Source organism: Fringilla coelebs (assembly GCF_963513975.1).
Source record: "Fringilla coelebs genome assembly, chromosome: 7".
In the NCBI taxonomy this organism is placed as follows: Eukaryota; Metazoa; Chordata; class Aves; order Passeriformes; family Fringillidae; genus Fringilla; species Fringilla coelebs.
Window position 1 is genome coordinate 14,256,372 of NC_140035.1, and position 24,872 is coordinate 14,281,243.

Consider the following 24,872-nt stretch of genomic DNA (forward strand, 5'->3'; position numbering starts at 1 on the left):
AGGCATTTATCCAAAGTTTTACCGTGTGGGTAAAGAGGGAGAAAGGCCAAGTCATCTTGCTACTTTTACATTTAAGCCTTTTACATTTGCTCAGAGATGCAATAAGCAGCTGGGTCTCAGCTATAGCTATAACACTCCGGGTAATACATTCCTTCTTGCAAAAAAAACAGGGAAGCCATTTTCCTTGTTGCCTTGTAAAGGCATTGAGTGAAGTTAAGCACAAAGAAGACCATTCCTTGCTGCTTCCCAGGAGTGTGCTTACTTAATCCAGGATTGGTTTGGGGGGGGGGGGGGGGGAATTAACCAAAGAAGGAATGAGCGGAGCAATGAGTGAGAACCTCACTGACACTGAGGGGGAACACACTTTGGAGTGAATGAGAGTACAGCTGATCACCCTGGATCCTGAGTCCTCTGAGATGTCACATATTTATTGTTTAGACCCAGAGACTGGCATTCTATTCAAAAGAAATGGACAATTAGTCACAGACTTGCTTTGCATGCTTTTACAAGCAGAGATCCTCAAATCTTCATCCAGGCTAAGAAAGCCCCAGTGCCCCAGATGGAGTTGATTAGTCAGGTTTCATGATTACCAATGAGGCAGCTCTGTTCAGACTTGCAAAGAAAAAAGGAAATGTGGATTAAGGTTTGTTTCAGGAATCATTAGCCAGTTTTCCTTGGAATGGTGGAAACAGCTCTGAAGAAATCTGGCAACATGAAGGTGTGAAGTGGAAGTGTTAGGGTTTATTGTTTGTGTATTTTACCAGAGAGCTAAAAGCCCCCATTTATGTCAGGCTGAGAGCTAAAGGACAGGAATATCACAGATGGAGTTTCATGGTTATAGGTGTCTTTAGTTTCACTCAGACTTTATAAGGAAATGAGATACTGGTACCTAGGCTGGGCATAGAAACCTCCTGCAATCAGAGGTTCCCAGTTCTGGCCTAAATTGGGTTTCCTTCAGTAATGTTTGCAATTACAGCTCTAGCTGCAAGAGCTTGGACCAAAGCCTGGGATTCAGCTTTCATGTCAAATCTAGGAGTCAGAGAGAAAGGGTTTATGTCAATATTCTGTTCCAGCAGTCAGGCCTGAGATTTTACTTTCCAACCCCAGCATAAAAATAAAATGTTCATTGATCATGATGCCTTGGAAAATGCTTTTCTGCTGGTGTTTGAAAAGCTATTGCTGATTAAATTGATGAGTTCTTGTTTCTCTATTCTTCCCTTGTGTGTGTGCACATCTCCTGTCTTGTCTCTAGAATTCAAGCTATGTTGGAAATCAGCTGGAGTGGGGTTTGCCTGGTTGTGAACCCAAGGGAGGGCTTTTGGACTCAGATAACATCAGGAATAATAATGATGATCGTAAGCAGCCTGATTTCCTTGGCTGATTAATCTGAAATCTCCTTAGAGACATTCAGGAAGACAATGCAAGATTTTCTCTGGCAGTAGCTGACTGGGGTTTTTTGTCTACCGGTTTCCCCTGAAATGTTTGTCACATTGCCAAACTGCTCTGTTCCTTTGATATGCAAAGTGCTTTGAAGAGAGAATCCCTCAATTACGAGTATTCCCAAAGCATGGCAATGTAGTAAGGAGGGAAAGGGGATTTTTGTCTTCAGACATCACTCAGTATAAAAAGGAAACATTTGTGTTTGTAGGGTCGTCTTCTGATACAAGATTTTTGAAGTGTTCGTGTAAGATTTACTCTTTTGTAGCTACACTAGTATCCCCACCTGGAGCTCTGTTTTGAGAATAAATATAGATAATGTATGGATTTTGAGGTATACCTAGAAGTGAAAGACACTGGTAATGATACCCTCAAAGGATACAGGGAAAGTAACGCAGAACAAGAATTACTAAATACATGTGATGAAATACTTGCCATTCTCATATATCTCTAATGATTTCATAGCCAATGGGCACCAAGATATACCTGATTTCGCATCTATTTTACTAGGACTTCTTAAAATCAGTGGGTTCCAGTTTGATCAAACAGCCTGGATGCAGTGTGGTTCTGAAATTCTCTCTGCTGTTAATGGTGGGACAAAGCTAGTGTTGTGCCAGTGTTTAATGAAACAATCCTAACCCACTGGTGATTCGCGGGCCGAATGCAACTTTTGGGATGCTTGGGGCAGATGAAATCCCTGTCCTAGTGGTGAAGGGGAATGGCTGCTCCCCAGCAGGGTGGTCCTGTGGGGTTCTGGGGTGCCATGAAGAGGAGGCTGGGGAGCCCTGGAGACAGCTCCTCTGGGGTGATGTGCTGGGTTTGGCTGTGATAGAGCTAATTTTCTTCACACCACTTGGTACGGGCATGTATTTTGGGTTTGTGCTGAACACAGGGTCGATAATATAGAGGTGTTTTTGTTTTTGCTGAGCAGAGCTTACAGAGCCAAGGCCTGTTCTGCTTTTTGTACGGCCGTGTTGGCAAGAGTTGGGCGTGACACAGCTGGGAGAGTGACCCCAGCTGACCAAAGGGGTATTCCAGCCTATATAACATCATAGCATATGAAGGGGAGAGGAAGAGGAGGAAGAGGGGCTATTTGGAGTGATGGAGTGTGGATATTTGGAGCCTTCCCAAGGCACCATTACACGTGCTGGGGCCCTGCTCTCCTGGAGATGGCTGAACACCTGCCTGCCCGGGGGAAGCAGTGAATTAATGCCGTGGTTTGCTTTGCTGGTGTGCATGGCTCTTGCTTTTCTTATTATACTGCCGTTACCTCAACCCACGAGTTTTCCAGCTTTAACCCTCCTGATGTCTCCCCAGTGCTGCTGGTGGGGACAAGTGAGCACCTGTGGGGCTGGGCTGACAGCCGGGCTTACATCCCGATGGCTGAGGGATGGGGGACCCGGGAGGTGCTCTAGGTCAGGGCAGGCAAAAGAGCCCCTGACACCTGCCCTGCCCCGCCTCTCCTCAGGGACCCCAGTCCACCTACCTCGGGCCTGTCCTGGGCTACGCTCCGCTCGAACTGCGGCCAAACTGACAGCCACGCCTGCGAGGTGCGGCACTTGGAGGGAGGGCTGCGGGGAGCCCTGAGGAGAAAGATGCGGAGGGCACCCGACATCTCCCTTCCCTCTCCGACAGCCCGGCCGCACCTCAGGCTCGCCCTCAGCCGGTGCCGAACCGGCAGCGCCGGCAGCGGCCCCGCCCGAGCCCCCGTCCGCCGCTAGGCGGCGCCGTCCCCGCCGCGGAACGCGAGGCGCCGCCGCCGTGTTCCCGGGGGGACGCGGGGCGGGCGGCGCACCGCGTCCGGGCACGAGCGCCATGGCGCCCAGCGGCAAGGTGAGGGCGGGGGCCGGGGGTCCCGGCGGCTCCGGGCACCCACATGCACCATCCCTGGCTCCGGGCACCCACATGCACCCATCCCTGGCTCCGGGCACCCACATGCACCCATCCCTGGCTCCGGGCACCCACATGCACCATCCTTGGCACCGGGTAACTGCTCCCCGTGCTGGCCGCCGAGCCGCTGCCGGTGCAAAGCTGAGTAGCTCAGAGGGAGTCAGTGTTTCTGCTTTAGAGCACAGTGCAGCTCCCGCAGCAGTGACTGGCGTTGCTCTTGCTAGAGTAATGATAGAACTGGTTTTGCTGTCTTGAAAATGCAAGTTGTATGTGTGGTGCGTTTAAGGGAACTTATTGGTGACAGCTATGTTCAGGTCTGTTGTGTTAGGGCAGTTTATTATCGGTTAAACGCAGCTTTATCTGTGCTGATGTAGCCATCTCTCTCTTTGCTTTATTATAGCTACTTCAGCACCGAGAGGTCAGAGATAAAGGCAGGCTTGTTCCACATCGCCCTTATCAGTTCTGAGCATGGCGGGTCGGTGTAGCTCAGGTGTGACAGTGCTGTCCCGCGGTCACACGTGCGGAGCTTCGGGCGAGTGCCGCTCCGGACGCTGCCCCTGCCAGCAGCAGCTCTGGGTGCTCAGGTGCGATGGCCAGAGGTGAATGGCAGGTTAATAACAGCTGGAGGGAGACGTAGAGGAGGGTTACTGCAGGAGCTGCCCCTCTTCCTGAAGAAAGATTCCACATACCTGAACAGGCGCCCAGCTTGGGTTTGCTGCCTTCCAGAAGAGCATCTTGGCACTTGACACTTGATGGTGTGCTTGTAGGCAAACAGCAGCTCTTCACTCCTGCTCTTCTGTGGCTTCTCTGCTGTCATCGTGCCGTCTATGAAGAGAACGTTACCCCTTTTGGAGAACAGGATGGATTTGGCTGCAAGCCACTGTGTGTTTTTAGGGAGCACAGCAGGCCAAGGAGGGTCTGCAGCTGCTGCTGTGGGTAGTAGATTCAGTAATTCCCCAGGCTGGAGGTGGGCACTGGCAAGGCTCTTGTGAGAACACAGTGCAGCCTCTGGAACTGCCTCTTCTCCACTCTGAGCTTCTGCAGACTTGGCTGGCTCATGCACTTACTCCCAGCTCCCAGGCAAGCCACTGGTGAAGGCAGGGTGAGGAGTAGAGAGCTGAGTGTAACCTGCTGGACAGCTTGTGGAGCTCTGCTGCTCAGCAGGTACTTGGAGTTGCTTGCAAGGCCGTATGCAGGGCTTAGACCAACGCCTTTTCTCGCTGTTCGTCCATTTTGCTTTGCAGACTCTACATCTTTTGGCACTTTACAGACTTAGGATCATTGCCCACATCCTTTTGTCAGTTTCAATTCTTCTGGAGTTGGATATATTTTGTATTTTAAAACAAGTCAGCTGGCTCCAGCCTAGGTAATACCCGACTTTCCTGTGCTCTGGCAAACAATTTTTTCAGGCAGTGTAATTAAATCTGCTGGCAGCCCATCAAGTAAGGTTTTGATGTATATTTAGGGACCTTTGGTTTAATCCACGGGAATAAATTTAAGCTGGCCTTGGACTTGCAGGGCCTCATTTTGCTGAATTCCTCTTGCAACTACATTCATGTGGATGATTAGTCAAGATAAGGGGAGTCTGTGAAAGAACTTCAGAGGAACTTAGAGTCAAATGAGAAATTGCAAGAAACAATTTTATTTATTTGTAGTGTGTGAATCAATTCATGGGCAGACTTGGGCAGTGTTTTCTATAGATCAGCTGAAGAGGTGATCACAAATGCAAAACATAGACTAATGTGAGGGATTTAAGCTCCTAAATTGAAATTGGAATTCATCCTTCCAATTGTCAACTAAAATATCTGTTTAATTTCCTGGTGCGGAAAAGCCCTTGGATCCCTAACGCATTAATGGGGTTTTATAGAAATTGCACGTCCCTTACAGGTTATTGTGTAACATAGGATTTTTTTGTGTTTTCCACTGAAATGTCTGGAACATGGTACAGGATGAAATTATTTTCTTTTCAGTGCAGTTATGCCAGTTCTGTCTTCCACCATTGTCTCTTATTAACAGTTGAAAGAAACCACTTGTGATGTTGGTATTTAGGTTTTGTATGTACCCTTTAAAGTAATTATGCTTGTATTTTATTTTTTATTCTCACTCCTTTCCAGGTGGCAACAGTGCTGTGCCTGGATGTAGGCCTTACAATGAGCAGTTCTTCCCCTGGTGCAGAGTCTTCACTTGACCAAGCCAGGAAGATTATGACAAAGTTTGTGCAGCGACAGGTGTGTGTGACTTCCTAAGTGTTAAAAACATCTATGAAACATTTTCCTATTTACTAATAATTGAAATAAATGAGGAATGAGTGAGAATTAGTCTCTGTTTATGCAGGAATGACAGGGCTCTTTGTTTCAGCTGTATTATTTTGTGTGTGAGATGTGGTAGTTGGGTTGGTCACGCTTTTTCTTCAGGGCAGTAGAGACTTTTAGGGAAAAGAATTGCTTTTCTCTTTCTCTGAAATATTTCAGCACTAATTAATTGCCACATAGAAGACTCATTTAGAGGACTGAATCTATCAATTTTATCTGTTTTATCCCAGATAGCCTCTTGTAAATTTGTTTGTTTAATTATATCTAACTTTGTGATTTCACTGTAAGTTTACATTTTGAGAGGATCGCACCAAATAAGTAAAAATCAGTAATTCCATTGTAATTGATGTTTCAAAATTAGTTCTGTTTGCTGTGATCTGCTTAATATAGTTGTGTATGAATATACCTGTGTTTTTATACCTGTTGTGTGTTCTCTATATCTGCAGGTTTTTGCTGAGAGTAAAGATGAAGTTGCTGTAGTTTTGTTTGGCACTAATGGCACTAGAAATGGCCTTGCCAGTGAGGATCAATACCAAAACATTACTGTACATCGATCACTAATGCTGCCAGATTTTGATCTGCTGGAAGACATTCAAAATGTGATTAAAGCAGGCTCTGCACAAGCAGACTGTATCCTTTTGCTGAAGAGCACTTCTTGAACTGATTCAGCTACGTAGGAGACAGGAAGTCAGTGTTGCGAAATTGGGCTCAGCCTCCCAAGTTTTAACTACTATCAGAGTTGAGCTAATTTGTGGTTGTAAGTCTGTCCAAAAGCAGACTTAGCTGCTTTTTGACGTTCTTTTAGGCTAACAGATGTAGCCTTGGCCTTAAAAGGAATCATTGCTTTTATGAAGTGTTCTGTTAATTAAAGAGAGCAAAGATAGTAATATAATTTTAGGCTTCAAATAAGGCATGTATTTTTAAAATAGCATTACAGAACTTGGTTTATGCTTTTTAATAAAAATGTTGTTTATGAAATAAGTTGGCAGAAGTTCCAGAAACCAGACTGTCGTGGTTTCAGCCCAGCTGGCAGCTCAGCCCCACACAGCTACTTGCTCATTCCCCTACCGGCTGCATGGGGGAGAGAACTAAAAGGGTAGAAGGGAGAAAACTCCTGGGTTGAGATAAAGAGAAGTTAATAGGGAAGTTAAAAGCTGTGCACACAAGCAGAGCAGAGCAAGGAATTATTCACTGCTTCCCCAGGGCAGACAGGTGTTCAGTCATCTCCAGGAGAGCAGGGCTCCATCAGACTTAACAGTTAACTGGGAAGACCAACACCAGAACTCTGAATATCCCCCCTTCCTCCTTCTTCCTGCCAGCTTTACATGGTGAATGTGATGCCAGGTGGTGTGGGATATCCCATTGGTCAGTTGGAACCAGCTGTCCCTGCTGTGTCTCCTCCTAACTTCTTGTGCCCCGCCAGCCTCCTCACTGGCAGGGTGGTGCAAGAACCAGAAAAGGCCTTGGCTCTGTGCAAGCACTACTCACCAACAGCTACAACATCCCTATATTATCATCACTGTTTCCAGCACAATTTCAAGACACAGCCCCATGTCAGCTTCTGTGAAGAAAACTATCTCTACCCCAGAGAAAGCAGAATAGAGGTTTATCAGATTGATTTACTTATAATGTATTTCTAACATTGCCAAATATTACTCCCTGGTTTGAATGCCATTCATGTTTGACTGTGTTCTGCTCTTAGTTCCATGTAGCTGAAGAGTTTTCAAGGGTGATCTATATAGTGTTCCTTCATGTGTTTCATTTACATTCAGTTCGGTTTCCTGTGTTGTCTCTCTCTGGCCATAAAACAATTGCTGTGAGCTCTGTCCAGGCAGTCAGAGCTGTTTCAGAAGTGTGCAGCCACTCAGCTGACTCACATATTCCCAGTAGACATTGTAAAGAGGGAGAGATTGTCAGGTGCAGGTGGTTCAAAGAAAACCTTCTGTGAGAAAATGATGTATGTTGAAATTTTGTTGGTGGATTCAGAGTAACATTCTAAAAGTTAGATTGCCTCTTCATGGACTTGAGCCTCTCACTGGCAGTTGAGAGGCTGGGATCTGAAGGAGTCTTTTTAGTGTTCCATTGGGTAAGTGGAGCAGAAACAAGATCACAATACACACAAGTTATATAGGAACCTCTTGCACATCAGTTATTTGAAAAGTATTTATCTCAAAAGAGTATTTCTTAGCTAAAATGCATGTTTGTCAGTCTTTGAGAGAGAGTGAAAATGTAAAATTGTTTTATACAAAAACCAGTATTCATTGCTTGATTCATATTCTGAGGTTTTTCTTAATTTTGCCGAGTTCTGGATGCTATTATTGTGTGTATGGACTTGCTTCAGAAAGAAACAATGTGAGTATGTAACCTGAGGGCTTATACAAAAGTCTGACTTTGTACTGATGTTTTCTTGTTGCTCTTATGTTTACTGTATGTATAAACATGGGAAGTGCTTTTGAAAAAAAAAACCAAGCAAACATTAGAGATAAACAGCACACTACAGAAGTTTGTCTCTAAAGAATCCTCATGAGACATCTGACTTGTCCAGACATTTGGAGAGCTTTTCTGAGACAACTGGCAACTCCGTAGTAGAGCCATGAGAGCATTAATGCCATTATAGAAGGCACAAAGCCTTCCATTTCTATCACATTCCTTGTGTTCTGCTTTCAAAAACTGTTAATCTGGATGTTAAAATGCTTAGGAAAGGGCCACTGAAGTTAAATGTGATGGCACATTGTAGAAAGAAAAAAGAAAACAAAACTAGAAAGGTGAATTTGTTTAGCCTAGAAATTTAAAGACTGTTGGAGATGCAGTGGCTGTTTGTAAATATGCAGGCTTTGGGAAATAAAGGTGCAATAGGAAAAAAACCTAAGCTGAGAAAAAATGTTGACATCAGTGTTTAAAAGTTATCAGTGAATGTATTTAGGCTGGCAAGGTGTTTCTAACACTCTCTGAACTAGTGGTGCAGGGAAAGGAAGGTAACTGCACTTCCTCTCAAACCAGAGTTTGATCATGTTTCTAAAAAGGTTGTATGATCTATCTGTGAATGCAGAAGCCTGGACTTGGTGATGCAACTTGTATTTTAAGAATAAAGTCTAATCAGTGTAGAAAGCTGTATCCATTTAATGGTTAAAACTGAGTTGTGAATGAAAATTACTGTATTTATGGCATTATAGTCTTGAACAGCTGTGGAACACTGGGTTTTGTTGTAACTTGTATACACCAACCCCTTTGCTATGGAGTTTGCTTTCATTTGAGAAAATACTATAGGGTAAAAATTCAAGAAAATCGCTCGTGTTTGATTATCCAGATTAAAACTGAATTCAGCCAGTTCAACTGAATTTTGTTCTGTCATTCACTGTTACTGCTTCTTAGTATATTTAATAGTCTTGAAAGTCCATTTTCTCCAATGAATCTACTGAATTAGATTACTAAAATGGAACCTCCACCAGCAACAGTAAGTTAAAATGCATTTTCACAAGAACAAACTTACAGCTGCAAAGGAAATAACCAGTGTAATCCCTAAACAGCCTAACATATTTTATTGGAATTTTATCCACATTGATGAAAATTGGCATTCATTTAGGTGTAGTTAGTGATTTATACAGTCACAGGGCTAGAATCCTCAGTTTTAAGGTAGGAGGGAGAAAGGGGAATCATATAAGCATTTAGGATGAATAGTATAATCTGTGATAGAACAACTTCTACCAAATAGGTTTATTTGCTTTATTTCATTCTACAAGTAAATTTCTTTGATAAAAGTAATTACAAATGTATTACTTTTGTTATTATTTTGTAAGGAAATTATTTTAAAATGGCCTGATAATATTTTCAATATATGTAATTTTTTTTCTCTATCTTAAGAGGAAAGAAATATGAAAAGAGACACATTGAATTGTTTACTGACCTTGGTAGTCCTGTCAGTGAGGATCAGCTGGGAATTATCATTGCTAACTTGAAGAAAACAGGAACTTCACTTCAGTTTTTGTAAGTATGAAAATGGCTGCTATGTACTATGCCATCTTTTAAATGGAAATTATTCTTTCTTAATAATTATCTTGAAATATCAAGTATTTCTATCAGTTATATGTACTTTGAATTCCACTTATGAGCCAAGTCCCCTTGGTTAAATAATGTGCAAATAAATATTAAGATGATGGCTTCTTCTCCACTTAAGCTTATAGCTTAGAGCCAAAGTGGAAAATGGAAGACAAAAGACAAATGTAAGCAGAGAATTAGAATTAGGAAACAATAAACCAAAAATAGCCTTGGAAACAGTGGTTTTGTCACAACAACAGCCTAGATCCTTTTAGATAAGGACATTACTGGGAAGAAATAATGAAGTAGTGTTGCAGATATGAATAGCTTGATTCTGGTGTCAATAGAGGAGCAGGTCTGAAGAGAAGGGTTGTATTCCCAGTGATGGGCTTGGAAGATGGAAGCAATCTTAAGTGTTCGCACAGGAATCCCTTGATTGTCATGCTGTAGATAGAGGTATTAATCCAAATAATCAGTGGTGGTGATAAGGTCTGTATGTAATGGCAGCTGGAAGCTGTGAGGCTTCTAGATGAGTTTGTTTAAAAGCAAAACTTTATGTGGCTGTTGATAATAAATACTTTCACATGAGCCCTAGTTTTACTTCTGACTATGTACTTTTACCTAGATCCAGCATTCTGTAAGGAACAATGTTGTGAACTTAATAATGAATTCATTTAAGCCATTAGCCAACACATCTGGAAGATAAAAGAGAGGTTAGGTAGGAAAATATGTCTGAAAATCATGGCCTGATCCTCCACAAACATCTTTGCCTTTGCTTAGGGGAGGCTGGATGCAAAAATATCAGGTTCTGTCTGCACAGGAAAAGCACTTATGCTTTCAGTGTGGCATGCCCCTCCTGGCTTATTTGAGCTGTTGTTGGCATTGGAAGCAGTAGAGGTGCATCACCGTGAATCTGAGTACTCTGCCAGTCAGAGTACATCTTTTGGAGCCCTGGTATTCAGCTGCTGCTGCCTTGTCTATGAAGCAGAAATGAAATGTTGCTGTTACAGCATTGGCTGCAGGTTTGCACCCTGTCTCCCAGCCACAGGAGCAAAGGATTATTTGATTTTTACATGCACAAATGTAAAACGCTTGTTTAAAAAAAATGTCTTGCTAAACCTTTTGTTATGACCTGTGCTTTCATCTCTTTTGCCCTGATCATAGACTAACTTGTGACTTGCAGCAGAGAGTTGGTTTTCCTCCCTGTTTGCAGGTGCCAAGCACATGCTGAGCACTGTGTAGTGCTGGGTATTACATACCCCTCATCACAGTAGACTCTGGGTATTGTACAGTGAGTGTAGCCTAACTTTACCTATCAGAGGCTTGAAGCTTTTTGATGTTGCCATATCAGCTTAAAAATACAGTTTCTATATTTTGTCAGTGGAATCTGCTTCCTAAAAAAGTACCAAACACTTTGCTGAAGCTTGATCTTTAATTTTGCTGTATGTGACACTGTTGTACGTAATGTTAACTCTGCTCATTATCTGTTGCTTCATGGATAAGTTTAGTGAGGACTAACGAGGCGGAAGTATGGTAGAGATGTGTAGGCTGCTTTTTAAAAAACATAATACAATGCTAAAGTTATTTCATTTTGTAAAAATGTGGTGAAAGGTGTCATGTGGTTCATTCAGAATTGGATCAGATGAAAAGATCTGCAGGTGTTTTCTGGGCCACAGAGTTGAGGATCTTACACCTCTTTCTCTACTGTGTTTGTTATACTTAGTTAACACTCTCCTATATTTTGAAGAGCAGCAAAATCATTTTATCTGTAACCCCTGGCTAAATTTTAAAATCTGATTCATGAAGTGCAGGAAAAATGTGTCATCTTCAGTCAGAAATTCACCCAGTGTTGTAAGCTATTAAAATCTCAAAGATTAACATTTGTTCCAGAAATACCTAATAGCTCTACTGCAAAGAATGTCCTGCTTGCTGGCATTTGGAGCTGATAGAGTCACAGGCCTGGAACAGCCTTTAACAAGTCATCTGGAGCAATCCTCGGCTTCAGACTGGGTCAGGTGTATGTCTGTCACTGCTGAGCAGTGTTTGTCTAACCTTCTGATAAAGATTTGCCGTGATGGAGACTCTTTTCTCTCCTCAGGCAGTTGGTTTTAGAGATTATCGTTTGAAATGCCTTTATCAGGTTTTTGAGTATCTGACCTGACTCCATGATGTGATTGGAGTGCAGGCAGAATACAAAGAACTGATTGTTTCCTTCTTCTCTGCAACAGCTTTTTATATTTAAGACTGTCTTTCTCTCTAATTCCCTTCTCTACGAGCTTTATTTTGTTCAATCTTTTTTAATGGATCTTGCTTTCTAATCAGCATTGACTTTACTATCTAATCTATTCCTGTATGTGGATGTCTTTATTGATGCACAATACCCAGAACTGGTGCATCGCTCTGGTCAAGATGTTATCAATGCCAAGTAGACTTGAAATACTGCTTAATTTGTTTTGCAAGTTCTGTGGCTCTTTATACATCTGTCTGCAGCTAGATAGAAATCGTTGATCCTATGAACATTTTTGTTTTGTTTTGCTTATTTTAATAAGGAAGAAAGTCTAACTGCTTCTTCTTTTGTTCTTAGTCTGCCATTCCCAGTGAGTGTTGATGATGGAAGTGAAGATAAAAGTGCCGGTGTACATGCTCATATGCACAGGAGCCCTGTTCTGATAAAGGGTTTAACTGAACAACAAAAGCAAGGTATTGATGTGGTGAGGAAGCTCATGTATACTTTGGATGAAGAAGGAGGGCTGGAAGAAATTTATACGTTCAGGTAAATTTGGCTAATCCTGCTTATTGTCCTATGGATATGCTTCCTGATTTCTTCTCCAAAAGATGAAGTGAAGTAATCTGTTGAAGTCAGTGAATTTTATGACTTACTGTACCCTCAGATCCCTTCATACAGCTTGTTCAGTGGCTTTAGAATAAGTAAAAGAGCTTAGAGATTTCAGGGGAAAATTAAGTTTCCATATCTGTATTTAAATAAAAAAATCAGTTTCCTTTCATCTTTAGTGTTGGAGGATTTTGGAGGGAACATTTCTGTAAATGTCATTTCAAAAGCATGTTTTAGAAAGAGGTGGAATTTGTGGCATAGTTCAGCTTGAATATCTGCATTTGTTGGTAGCCTTTGTTCCTTGGTTGCAGACTATTTTAGCTTGCTAGTTTGATAAACTCCCACGAATTCTTTGAGTAAATGTTGTTTTTTGAATCTTGCTCTTTAATCACAGTCTACTGTGCCACTGTGACAAACAGTATACTTTTTTATTTTTCATTTTTCTTGCATTAGGAATGCAAGAATTGAAAGAGGATTTTTCACTTCTTGTTTTCCCAATGAAAGAATAAACTTTGTGCATCTCTGAAAAACTGTAGCTAATGATACATCCAAGACTTTTCTACATAGGGGTTGTCTTAATCACGGCACCTACGTGCCTTTTCATAGTCTGATGTTACTGTCTCAGTAGTTCTGTTGTACAATTATGAAAAGTGATCTCTTAGACAATGTGATTTTCAGGAAGCTTAGCAGACCACAGCTGTAATGTTATTATTAAAGGTAATTTTTAGATGAGGGTTGATCCTGTAGGTTTGTATGCCATAATTCATCAGTTTATTTGTGGGATTTCCTTCCCTCCTCCAGCTCAGCTGGTCAGCTTTGCGCCTCAGCAGCCCCAGAAGCTGCTCCTTGAGCATTACTGTGCATTAGTGAAGAGACTCGTGTCACTGTGTCTGTGTTCTGTACTAGTCAACAGAACAGTCTGAGTCTCTAGAAAAAAGCAGGCTTTGTCACTGCTTCAAAGACTGCACAGAAAAGCAGAATCTTTCCTGGCCCATTTATCCTTTAGGATAATCCATATGCATGAACCTACCATGTGGCTTGGCCTCTTTATACTTTTTTTATCACAGACTCTTGCTACTTTACAAGCTGTCTTTGTGCCATACTTTCAAGGGAAATCCAAAATCTCTGGATAAATAGGCATTTGGCTAGTAGATTAAAGCTTTAGTTAGAAAAGTTGTTTAAGAGTATGTGAGGTTTTAGATGCAATTAAATTGCTTATCAAGCTTTAAGAAGTCAGCTTTGCAAATCTGTCATGATAATTGGCCAACACAGATACACTCTCCGTTTTCCTAGATTAATTATTACTGCTGGTAAAAATATTTCAACTCTTGTAAAAATAAATTAGCCATGCCAGGAAAGTGAGTGAGGAGGTTTTGTTGTGATTTTTTGTTATGATACTCAGCCTCTTAGACAGGAGTTACTGCTGCTGCTTATGGATTTGGAGCAAGGGATAGCAGAGCAGAAAGGTTGTGTTCATAAAATACAAGCTGAAATGTTTTATTGACTGGGTCATCTTTAATTACAGGCAGCATTTTTCTTCTGTAAATATAAGAAATTAAAGGATAGAGATGATAAATTGAACTTAAATTACATTTTTAGGCATTTGGCACTCATGTATTTGATTTTTGTGTTCATCCCTAAATGTATGTGTTGCAGTACTCCTAATGATGTAGGGCCATGTTCTTTTTTAAAATCCTGTGTTGGTGTCTTTATTGCTAGGAAAAAAAAAAATCTTCCTTTCCCTAAGGAAAAAACCCCCAAAACTAAAACGGGAAATCCAATGTTTGTCTCATGTAAAAATCCCAGTGTGTTTTTGCCTTTCATTGTGCTTTTAGAATTTAAGCAAACCAACCTAGGAAGCCTGAAAAGTAGAATGCCAAGTTGAATTCTCTACTGATCTTTTTAGGAGTTCATCTTGATTTCTGCCAGACAAGTACTTTAATCAAGAGAGTGGTAGATTCCAGGTTTTCTCATATTGTGATAAAGAGTAGTTCAACTTTGTTTTATCTTTGGTTTATCATGCAATAAAAGAAAAAAAATGGAGAGCTTTCTCTGTGTTGGAGTTTTACAGCCAAATTGCCAATACAGTTTGTATTAGTTGAAAGCTGTTCTGGGGGGCAAGCCTATTTGAATTCACAATGATATATTATAAATTACTGTGAGTTGTTAATTTTGGACTCCTTTGCTAAAAGTTGTGCAATTAAGTTAACAGTTTTTAATATAAATTCATTATGGTTCCTTTTTTGTGTTTTTTTAACTTAAATAGCTGCTGTTTAGGCTAGAAATAGTTGAAGTAACTTTTTTACTATGATAGAATGCCCTTAAATTAATGAGTTCACTAGCACTGTATAAAAAAAGTGTCAAAAGTTAATTTCTACATAAACAAAATCCTGTTAATTGAAACTGGATTCTTTATTTCTTCAGCTTCACTATAGAAAACATTTTACCACTTATAGAGCCTTTTCTAATTTGTATTGTTTAGCTTGCTACATGCCCTAATTGGATGAGCACAGAAAAATGGAAAATGCTTAAGAAGCAATTGTGTGGTTTTATCACTAGACCTAAGACAGTGCCTTTAAGGCCTAGTGTCACACCATCATAAAGGCTCAAGATGGGGTAATCTACTGTACCACCTCTTTTTATCATTCTCTTTTCTGACAATGGCTAATGGTAAGATTATTGATACAGTTTATTTGCTTCATGCAATCAAAGCTGGAACAGTTTGGACTCCTGCATTTCCTTAAGGAGAGTGTATTGTCTATAATACTTTATTACAGTTCACCAGAGTTCATTGCTGTTTTCCTGATTCCTTCATTTAGAGAGAGCCTGGAACGCCTGTCAATGTTTAAGAAAATCGAAAGGAAGCCTATGCCTTGGCCCTGCCAGCTGACTATTGGTCCTAATTTGTCTATAAGGATTGTGGCCTACAAATCAGTAAGTGTGTAAAATCATGTGTTCTAGTGTGATTTGGCAACAAGTTAGGTGCAACTGCATGGGGTTTTTTTCCTTAAAGCTAAGAAAATAAAGATAAAACAACATCCTGATAATTACAATAGAGATTTTTGTTTGGTTAGAAGCCAGTACATCTAAAATTGTGGTTCCCACAGCAACTTTAACTTCACCATACATGTTAAATAACTAAAATGCATAAGGTACAGAAATAGGAGTAATTGCTGTCTACTCTGGCACTTAGTGGTATTGAAGTTGATGACCCTGATTAAGAATGTTGTGATTGAAGATTTACATTTAGCATCAGTAATATGTGAGACTTTATATATATATATTCTTAAGCCCTAGGCATGAGAAGAATTTTGGACACGTGTGCATTAAGTGGTGGGTGTAAATGTTTTACCAGCCATTGTTTCAAATCACATCTGTTGTTATTTCAGACTTGGAATAAAAGGTCTGTTTTTTTCAACTTGTTTGTACTGTTTGGCAGAGCTTGGGCCCAGTCTGTTTCTTACGGTTTATATGGTTCCTTTAATCAGTGCAGGAAAAAATAAGTGTGTTAAAGGCAGCAAATGTGCAAATTTCTAGTTATAGACTAGTTAATAGGGAACTATGTAGTGTGGCAGTATTGATGGATCTGGTGAGGTGGAGTTTAATTGGTTTGCTATTTCAACACAAGACTGAGCCTGAGATTATGAAGATGAAATGAATCTGAAGTCTGAGAGCGGGGTATACTAGCCTTGAAAGACATCAACTTTCTATTTGTAGTTAATAAAAATTTCTTATTAGGCTGTTGTGCCAGACTGGTGCAAATAGACATAAAGAGTCCCCTCCCAAAGATGTTTACACACAAAATAAAGTAAGTTTGGGAGAATAATCAACATGAACTGAGTGACTGGCTTGAGGTCATAAGCAGTCTTACTGACATAATCTATTCTGCCTTTACTGTTTTCTGCTCAGCTCTACATTTTTCTTCTCATGTAGTAGCTATACCATCAATTTCACTTAAGCAGAGAGAAAAGAAAGCAGTTGTATTTCCCTGTAGTTGGAAAGCATTCACTTATGGTAAATACTTATTCCTTCTTTCCCTCCCAGTTCCATAATGCAACTTGGATCCTTTTGTCTTTTGGGGAAGTTGCAGTAATAGAAGGTATTTTTATCCCATAGAGTAGTAAGTCTGATGGAAAACTTGTCCAATCAAACAGAGTGAACATTGAGTCTTACTTTATCTTCAACATATTTCTTAATGCTTTGTCAAAAGTATTTATACAGCTGGAGGTAGTAAAGTGCATAGCAAGCAAGTTACATGGTATCCTGTGACTCAAAGGCTTCCACAAATGGCTTAACCTACAGGTTTAATGAAAAACCAGGAGAGGTATGCTGTCAATATGGTACAGTTCATGTGTTAGGTCTCATACAGATGAAGCAGTGCTGAAAGCACTGTGGTGGCTGCCACAGATGCATTATTTGACAGTCTTTATTAGTTCTTTGTTGGCAAAACAATGCAACACTCAGGCTAAGGCTTTTTTTTTGTGTGTTCTGGTAAGTACTCTGGATCCCACTGAAATGTTAAACATTCCTTTGCTTTGAATTCTGATACCAAGGTCACAGAAGAGAGGGTGAAAAAACTTTGGGCAATTGTGGATGCTAAAACCCTCAGAAAAGAGGATGTGCAAAAAGAAACTGTTTACTGCTTGAATGATGATGATGAGACAGAGGTTCAGAAGGATGATACTATTCAAGGTATGACATCTTTAAGTGCACCCTGAAGACAAAGGGAAGATAATGGCTTGGGCTCTTAGGTCACCTAGGGGCCTCTTAGTTTTATACCTTGAAGCCATGCTGTGGCCTTAGAATGTGAGCCCTGTAAGCTGGTGGAACAGAGACTGTTACATGAGACTCTTTGTTTTCACATATTAAAAAAAAAATCTTACTTTGCCAGTAGTAGGAATAATAATAATAATAGAAATAATAATGACAATGGGAATAATAATAATAGAACTAACAACAACAATAATAATAACAACAGATGGAGTTTAGAAGGCGCTACAGCTTTCTGAACTACACATTGTGGAAGTCCATACCTCTGTTCTGTAGTGAGTAGTTCTGCTAGCACTGTTCCATTTTTAGATTTCACTTATACTGATAACATGAATGCTTTCATCGTGCTGCTTTTTTGTAGATGAGCAACTGCTCTAGTTATTCTGCACTTGGAAAGATGAAGCCATCAAAGGAGGGTTTAGTGTTCAAGAGTACCAGCTTTGCTGTACTATAACAGGATCAATCTGAAGTAGTGGTACGCAACATACCTTTTATGACCTGCAGCTTCTGTCTGAGCAGATTAATTTCCTTAGAAGACTACAGGCCCCAGAAACAGCAGGAACTAGTGTACTTACTTTTAAAAATGGAATTAAGCAGATCTGTTTCATTTTTTGTGATTGTATAGATATATTTTGCTACTAGTTTTTTTCCTTTCCTTTGCTATTTCAATCCCACACAAGTAGGGCAAGTATATTAACTATAAAGAGCAGAACTATTCAGATAACAGTATAGAGAGTGCTGTCAGATGAATAACATAAATTGAAAATTAGAATAAGCTGTATTTTTAAATTTAATCTATTTCAATTTTAGCATTCATAGGTGTTTCATAGCAGTATCAGATAAAGTGCCAACGACAATATGACCTTCTTTAAGCGGAAATGATGGTTAAAAGATGGTCTAGTTACGTTTTACAGCTTCAAAACTGTTAAAAAAATCCACTTCTTACAGAGAATGCATTTTGAAGGATTTGTGACTGTTCTCAGCTAATCTTCTGACTGCTTAAGTTAGTAAGTAGCTGTGGGATACTAGTAAAAAGAAGTGGTGAGCAGTTCAATGTGAACAAAAGAGATAAAAGATTTCCCTGTCAGTGGTGTGATATTTCTAATGCTAAAAGAAGTACTGATTCCTCCTGGACTTTTGTGAATCCTTTGAGAAATGTCATAATTAGACAATATTTTGTATTTGCAGCACCCATACTGAAATTTCTTTCACTCTGTGTGGTTGCTTTTCAGGTTGTAGGAAAATGTATCTGCTTCTAGGTTTTTCATCCAGGGATTTATTTCTGTTCCTTCTGCTTTCTTCACACCTGAGGATATCATCCTTAGTCTGTGGCAGCATAATAAAGTGATGACATTACAGGGATGATATTGAAGCTGAGATAGGAGAGCAGTTGGAGCAGATGATATCTCTGAGAAATCACAGCTTCCTGTTTTGTGGACATATACCTGTAATGCATGGCATGGGGAGTAAAATACAGAAATATATAAAAAGACCAGTTCTGCATAGAAGAGTGTTTTGGTTTTCCATTGTGTACTTTGCTTCTACTGTTAGCACATTTTATTTTCTGAATCTCTTCTGGTGTCACCTCCTGTGGTATGATTTGTGGTATGTTTGAGGTTGCTTGTATTATGTTTGCAGAGAGTGTTGCAATCTGTTTGCTGAAATCTATTCTGATTTGCTTAAATCTATTCTGTGAGTGTAACTTTGTTAGGCAAGATGTTCCCTTATTTTCTTTCCTGCTCTCTGAGAGTACTTGTGTTACATAAAATGATGTACAAGGAGTGCTTTGCGAAGTACAAAATGTGTCTATGGGTGTTTGGGTTTTTTTTTGCTAACAGGGAAAGTAATTTGATGAGCATGTGTGGAACGTAGCTGTGGGGCATGAATGCATTGTTAAAATATTCAGAGAGCTAATTTCAGTGTTAAAATTGTAGGCCCATATGCTTACCAGATGCTCTTCTCTCGTTCTCCAGGTTTTCGGTATGGGAGTGATATAGTTCCTTTTTCCAAGGAAGATGAAGAGCAAATGAAATACAAAACAGAAGGAAAATGTTTTTCTGTTTTGGGATTCACTAGATCCTCTCAGGTGCGATACTAAATGTCTTCCTACTCAGCTTCCTGGGTTATTCAAGACGCTTGATCTTGGTTTGAATTCAGTAAAGTCATGGTGTTGTATTGGGTTTCAGTACTGGGAATGGGACGTCTCCACTCAGGTATGCAGGTGTGACTTATTTGCTGATTCTAGTGCATGTAAGCAATATGTGGTCTTGTGAAGGAGAGAAGCTCATAAGTGTGGCCATTGGTCCCTCAAGTGAAGCCAGAGCCACTGAACTCAGAACTCTGCAAAGAGGAGACAGAGGTATTGTGGTCTCATTTCATCTCACAGACTTTAATAGTCTGTCTTCTGTTCAGCTCAGGCAGCAGCCTTTCTGGGCTTTGTCCAGCCAAGAGTCTGGCTGCTTCTTAACAGAAGCTTCTCCCTCAACATTAATGTTAAAGCAAGCCTGAAGCTGACTCCATTCATTCCCAATTCCATAAGGATTAGTTTGTGAACCATGACTGGTCTCTTCTTTCTGTTGTGAAAAAACTTAAATGTAGTGAAGACTTCTTAGAGAAAGGTAGCTCAAAGGCTCTCCATATTTCCATGAGATGCTCGGTGTTTGTAATGCACTTATCTCTACTTGTAGTATTGACTTTGCTGTTTGTTGTCCCTGACAGTTGTAAGAAACTTACTTTGAGTAAGTACTTTAATAAGTTTCCCAGCACAAGGTGATTTCCTTCAGAAAATCCAGGAGTTAAGCATTAGCAAAGCCTTAGGCAAAGGCTTAACAAAACTGTTCTTGAAGAAGGACACATGAGGAGAGAGTACAGATATGTGAGTGCCAAGTAATTGCTGTGAATGTTAAGCTGCTCCTCATCTTTTTTCTCTGAAAAAGTTTCTGACTGAAACTTTACTCATCTTGGAGTTACCCACACCCAGTCCTCTTCACCAGTCAAAACTGAAATGAAGTCATAGGGCAGTTCTACACCTTCACTTCTGACAGCTCCCAGCCCTCCTGCTCTTTGAAATCTCTCACTGCCTGAACAAAGGAGAACTCTTGATAAAGGCTAAGGCATCATCACCTTTAGAATGAAGGAAATATGCTAATAAAATAGGAAGCATCTGTGGGAGCTTATTCCCAAGTGGATGTAACTGAACATCTTCTTACTTTACAAAACAGGTGACACAGAGACCTTGTGCATGTTGCTAGATGTCTCATTAGACTACTGCAGTGCAGGGTTCCAAAGCATAAGCACGGAGGAGCCAGGAAGTTATGTGATTTACTGTAAGGAGAAGCCAGCCCAACTGGAATCTGTAACCTGGTTGCTCCCTGAGGACTTTCAGACTTAGCTGTTGAGTAACGTGGGAGCTTGTGCACTGCAAGTCATTGATCAAGGAAACATCCCATGCTTGAGCTTATGTGCCCTAAATTGGCCAGGGCCAGAGAGGTGTTAGGGAGTGCTACCTCCTTAGCAGAAACTGGATCTAATAAGTGAAATATGTTTGAATCCTGTGTTCCAATGAGACAATTTCTTGGATCTCTTCATACATGATTAGCCTCCAGCTGAGTCTTACTACTGTCATTTAGTTCTGAAAGATGTATTTCACAGTGTGCAGAGTTTTCTTGTGCTGGAAGTTGCCCTCCTGTTTCATCTTAGTCTGCCTTTATTTGAAAATGGAAACTACGAGGAAAGCAAATGAGGAATATAGTGTTCCTGTGAGCAAACTGTTATTTCATGTGGAATTTTATTTTCCTGTCATTGGTCAGATAGTGTGGTAATACCTACAAATACATAGTTAATAATTGTAGGGTTACAGTTAATTTTAGGAATATTTTTTGAGTCACGTAAATATGCATGAAAGAATTAATAAGTTGTTTTTAAAAATTTTCAATCAAATATTGATTGCTTTTAGTTAATTTTTATTGTATACTTCTCTTGTCTCTGGATTTCATAACAAACAGAAATTATATCTTAAAGTGTACTCTGGTCCTGTAGTCAGGAGTGTGAGTAATTATGCCCAGTAGTAGCTGCACATCCCCTTAGTGGAATAAAATTATTCAGACGTGCTTGCAGGATTAAAATTATAGTGAATGGGTAATGATATCAGGGAGTTTTTAACTAAGCCTGGAATTTTCAAGACCCATATGTTATCTTAAGTTTTGCCTCCTAAATTTTGTTGTTTGGAATGATAAAACTGACACTACTCAAATGTGTGTTTTATATTAAATTGTTTTTTTAAAAAACTTCGATGGAAAAATGGTTCATTATTGACTAGAAAAACGGAAAAGCTCCAAATACATAATTAAATAAGGAATAGAACCACCTTGTATTCTTTTCCTGAGTTGTTCACATCCCTCAGGAAAGAAGATCAGAGGCCGCTTAAACTTTGATTTTTAATTTATAAGCCATGCCATACAAATCAAGAAATAATACTGCAAATATTACAAAGGGACAATGTCTTTTGCAAAGAAAAAAAGGTGTAGTGATACACACATCTGCTTATGTATACTATACTGAATGCAAAATTGCCTGAGCAGTTAGAGACAGAACAGGAAAGAAGGATTGCAGGTAGAATAATCTGAGCTGAAGAATTGTGCTGTAATACAGTGAACAGACCTGCTCTGGTGCAGGTTGTCACTGACTTCAACAGCCTTATGGTAATTTGGTAAATAAAGAAGATAAAATAAAAAATGAAATGAATGAAAGAAAAATCAAAGATATAATGAAGTTAGTTCTGAGACTGTAATTTAAAGAGTTTTTTCTTTAACAAAGAGAGGTTATTTTAATCAGTGTCCATAGTAGTGTGTGATCTTTGTGACAGGTCTTCTATGATTGCAGGCTTTCTCTGTGTGTGAGTTGCTGTAGCTCCAACTATTCCAGTGATGCCCCTTGATGAAACTATTTTTCCTTTTTGTTTTAGATTCAGCCATGTTCATGAATAGAATAAACTCTGTGACAGAAGTGCTTCTTTGCTAGCACAGCTGTATATACTCTGGGCTGGTGTTGAAGTCGCTTTATTAATTAAGAATGAGACTTTTTGCAGCTCCTTTTTGATGTATCTTTGCTAGAAAAATTTAATAGCATAGATATGGTAACTGTTAGATTTAGGTCTTGAATTAACTATTGTCATTTTCCACAATGACTTTTGAATTACTGAAGTATAATTCAGACTGGTAACAGCTGCCAGTAGTGCTGTCTTTCATTCCTACCCATCACTAGGAAGCTATGAGAATATCCTACCCAATATGACTGAATATCCATATTAAGTGATAAATGGAGATATTAAACAAATACAGGGCTTTAACCTCTATGCACTGTAATTAATTTTGGTGACTTGAGTAATGCTAGTTGTTTTGTAATTTAATTGGTGCAGTTGTATTAGTGACCTTTTCTTTAGGTCAGGCTAACTCTTGACCATTTGAATCTGTAGATCCAGAGGCATTACTACATGGGCAACCAAGCTCTGAAGGTCTTTGCAGCAAAAGATGATGAGGTAAGGTAAACTGAAGTGTAATGCTGAATGTATTTTGCTGCAGAACAAAAAAGAATAGTAGTGATGCTTGAGATTGTCCTGTCTTTCTGTGTTAGTAAATACTTGTAATGTAGTTTACAGGAATGTCTAATTTCATTGCCAGTAGGTTAAAAAGAAGTTGGATTAAACTCCAGATGAATACAGTATCTCATGAATAATGAAAAACTGGTAGATACTATGTTTGAGCAAGGTTATGAGGAACCTGAAATTGGTGCTGAAGTCGATTCTCATGCAGAGCAACAGTGTGCCCTGTCACTGTGTTATTTAGAACAGACCTTCAAAGAACTGGAGGTAAAAAGCTCACCGTGGAGCTCTAAAATGTTCCTTTAAAGGACCTTCCTCCCTTTCGCTATCTCATGCAAAACCTCTGAGAGTTCTTCACACCTGGTGAAAAAGATGGAATGTACTGAATCTAAAGTTGACTCAGCTTTGAATGGATCCACTATCGTGATGAGATTTGACCTTTCTGCCTCTTTGATTTATGAACATGAAAAAATGCTTTTGTTAAAGTTATAGCTGAAATGGAAACTAGTCTTGACTAAATCAATGCTGTTGAATTCCCTGTGAAAGATGTATTTCATGATTAAGAACTTGCATGATTTTTTAGACTTCTTTTTTCCCTCCAGAATGCAGCAGTTGCTTTTTCTGCACTTGTTCGTGCATTGGATGAGTTGAAAGTGGTGGCTATAGTGCGCTATGCTTATGATAGAAGATGCTATCCACAAATTGGAGTAGCTTTTCCATATATTAAGGATACATATGAGGTAATTCTTATCTCTTACCCTTCTGCAGAGAGACCCAGAAGCAACACAGTATGTCAGAACTTTTGCAGCATATGTTTCCCCTGATCTTTCTTACGAGAGACTATTGAAAGAGCTAAATATGTATAGCATGGCTGAGCAGTGACGGAGGTGGGGGCGGACACAACAATCTTCAGACTTTTGAAGGGTATAAACATAAAAGAAAGGAATTATTTCGGGTGGTATGAACTGGAGGAGGTAATTGAATAAAGAAAAAGTGAGGCAGAGAAATGTTAAAAAAACCAAATCCAGCTTTTGACTTTGGAATACAGTAAGCTGTGATAAAACCTCCCAAAGCGCCAATATATTGGATATTTAAAGCATGGATAACTGGAACTCTGCATGAGAAAAAGGGATCAGATGGGTTGGGAGGTCTTTATTCCACGAGCAGAAAAACTGAGTGTAGCCATCACTATGATATAAAATATAATGCTGTGTTTTATTTTGATTCAAATTGTGTTGCTCTGTACATATTTTAAATATTTTGATGTGCCCAGACATTGCATCTTCAGATTTTTCTTTGTTTTTATATTGCCCTGATATGGCACTCTGTTTTGGTTTTTTTGGGTTTTTTTTCAGACTTAGTTGTTTTTTCTTTCCTCTTGCACAGTGTCTCATCTATGTGCAGCTCCCCTATATGGAAGACTTAAGACAGTATGTATTTTCATCCTTGAAAAACAGTAAAAAATGCATTCCTACAGGTAAGACATTTGCTGGTCAAGTAACCTGCTTGTTGTCTTCTAAGATGCTCTAAAAGAGTTAAAATATTTGGCTCACCAATGAAAGCATAAGTTCTATTGGCTTAGGAAAATACCCAGGTATTTGGGCATCCATTATGGTGATGTCATCTTGAAGTGTAAATGTGTGTTAAAGCTTTGGCACTTCAGGTGCAGGCTGAGCAGACCTAAGTTTGCAGGCGGTATTTCAAGTGTCCTGTTAAATGACTTCTGGCTCAGGTTACAGCATTGTGAGTCTCTCAGGATCCTGTGATGGAGAGCTGCGATTAGTCCTCTGTATCCTTTGATCTTTGAACTAATTTGTGGGAGTAAATTGCCAAACCTTGTGGGATCTACAGTGTGTGATTAGCTAGCTAGAATTAGAACAGAGGCAGCTGCTCTGCTGGTGCAAAGCTGCTCCTGTAGCCATTTGCAGTATGGCCTGTTAATATAATGTACAAAGGCAAAGACAGTATTTTCTGTGGAGTGTTATTAAGCCATGTG

The 24,872-nt window shown here is 39.9% G+C and overlaps 1 protein-coding gene across 3 annotated transcripts in view; it reads left to right on the plus strand.

The window, feature by feature from the left end:
- Positions 1–3,228: 3,228 nt before the first annotated feature.
- Positions 3,229–24,872, plus strand: part of XRCC5 (X-ray repair cross complementing 5) — a gene marked incomplete at its 3' end in the record, with an annotated part of 49,612 nt that continues 27,968 nt past the window's right edge. For all 3 annotated transcript variants that reach the window (XM_084209275.1, XM_084209276.1, XM_084209274.1), the window contains exons 1-12: positions 3,229–3,270; positions 5,442–5,555; positions 6,086–6,269; positions 7,943–7,991; positions 9,501–9,623; positions 12,259–12,447; positions 15,327–15,441; positions 17,061–17,199; positions 19,251–19,363; positions 22,751–22,813; positions 23,479–23,616; positions 24,263–24,353. In XM_084209275.1, the coding sequence (XP_084065401.1) occupies positions 3,253–3,270; positions 5,442–5,555; positions 6,086–6,269; positions 7,943–7,991; positions 9,501–9,623; positions 12,259–12,447; positions 15,327–15,441; positions 17,061–17,199; positions 19,251–19,363; positions 22,751–22,813; positions 23,479–23,616; positions 24,263–24,353 (1,336 nt within the window). In that variant the 5' untranslated portion in view covers positions 3,229–3,252. The remainder of the gene's footprint in view (positions 3,271–5,441; positions 5,556–6,085; positions 6,270–7,942; positions 7,992–9,500; positions 9,624–12,258; positions 12,448–15,326; positions 15,442–17,060; positions 17,200–19,250; positions 19,364–22,750; positions 22,814–23,478; positions 23,617–24,262; positions 24,354–24,872) is intronic.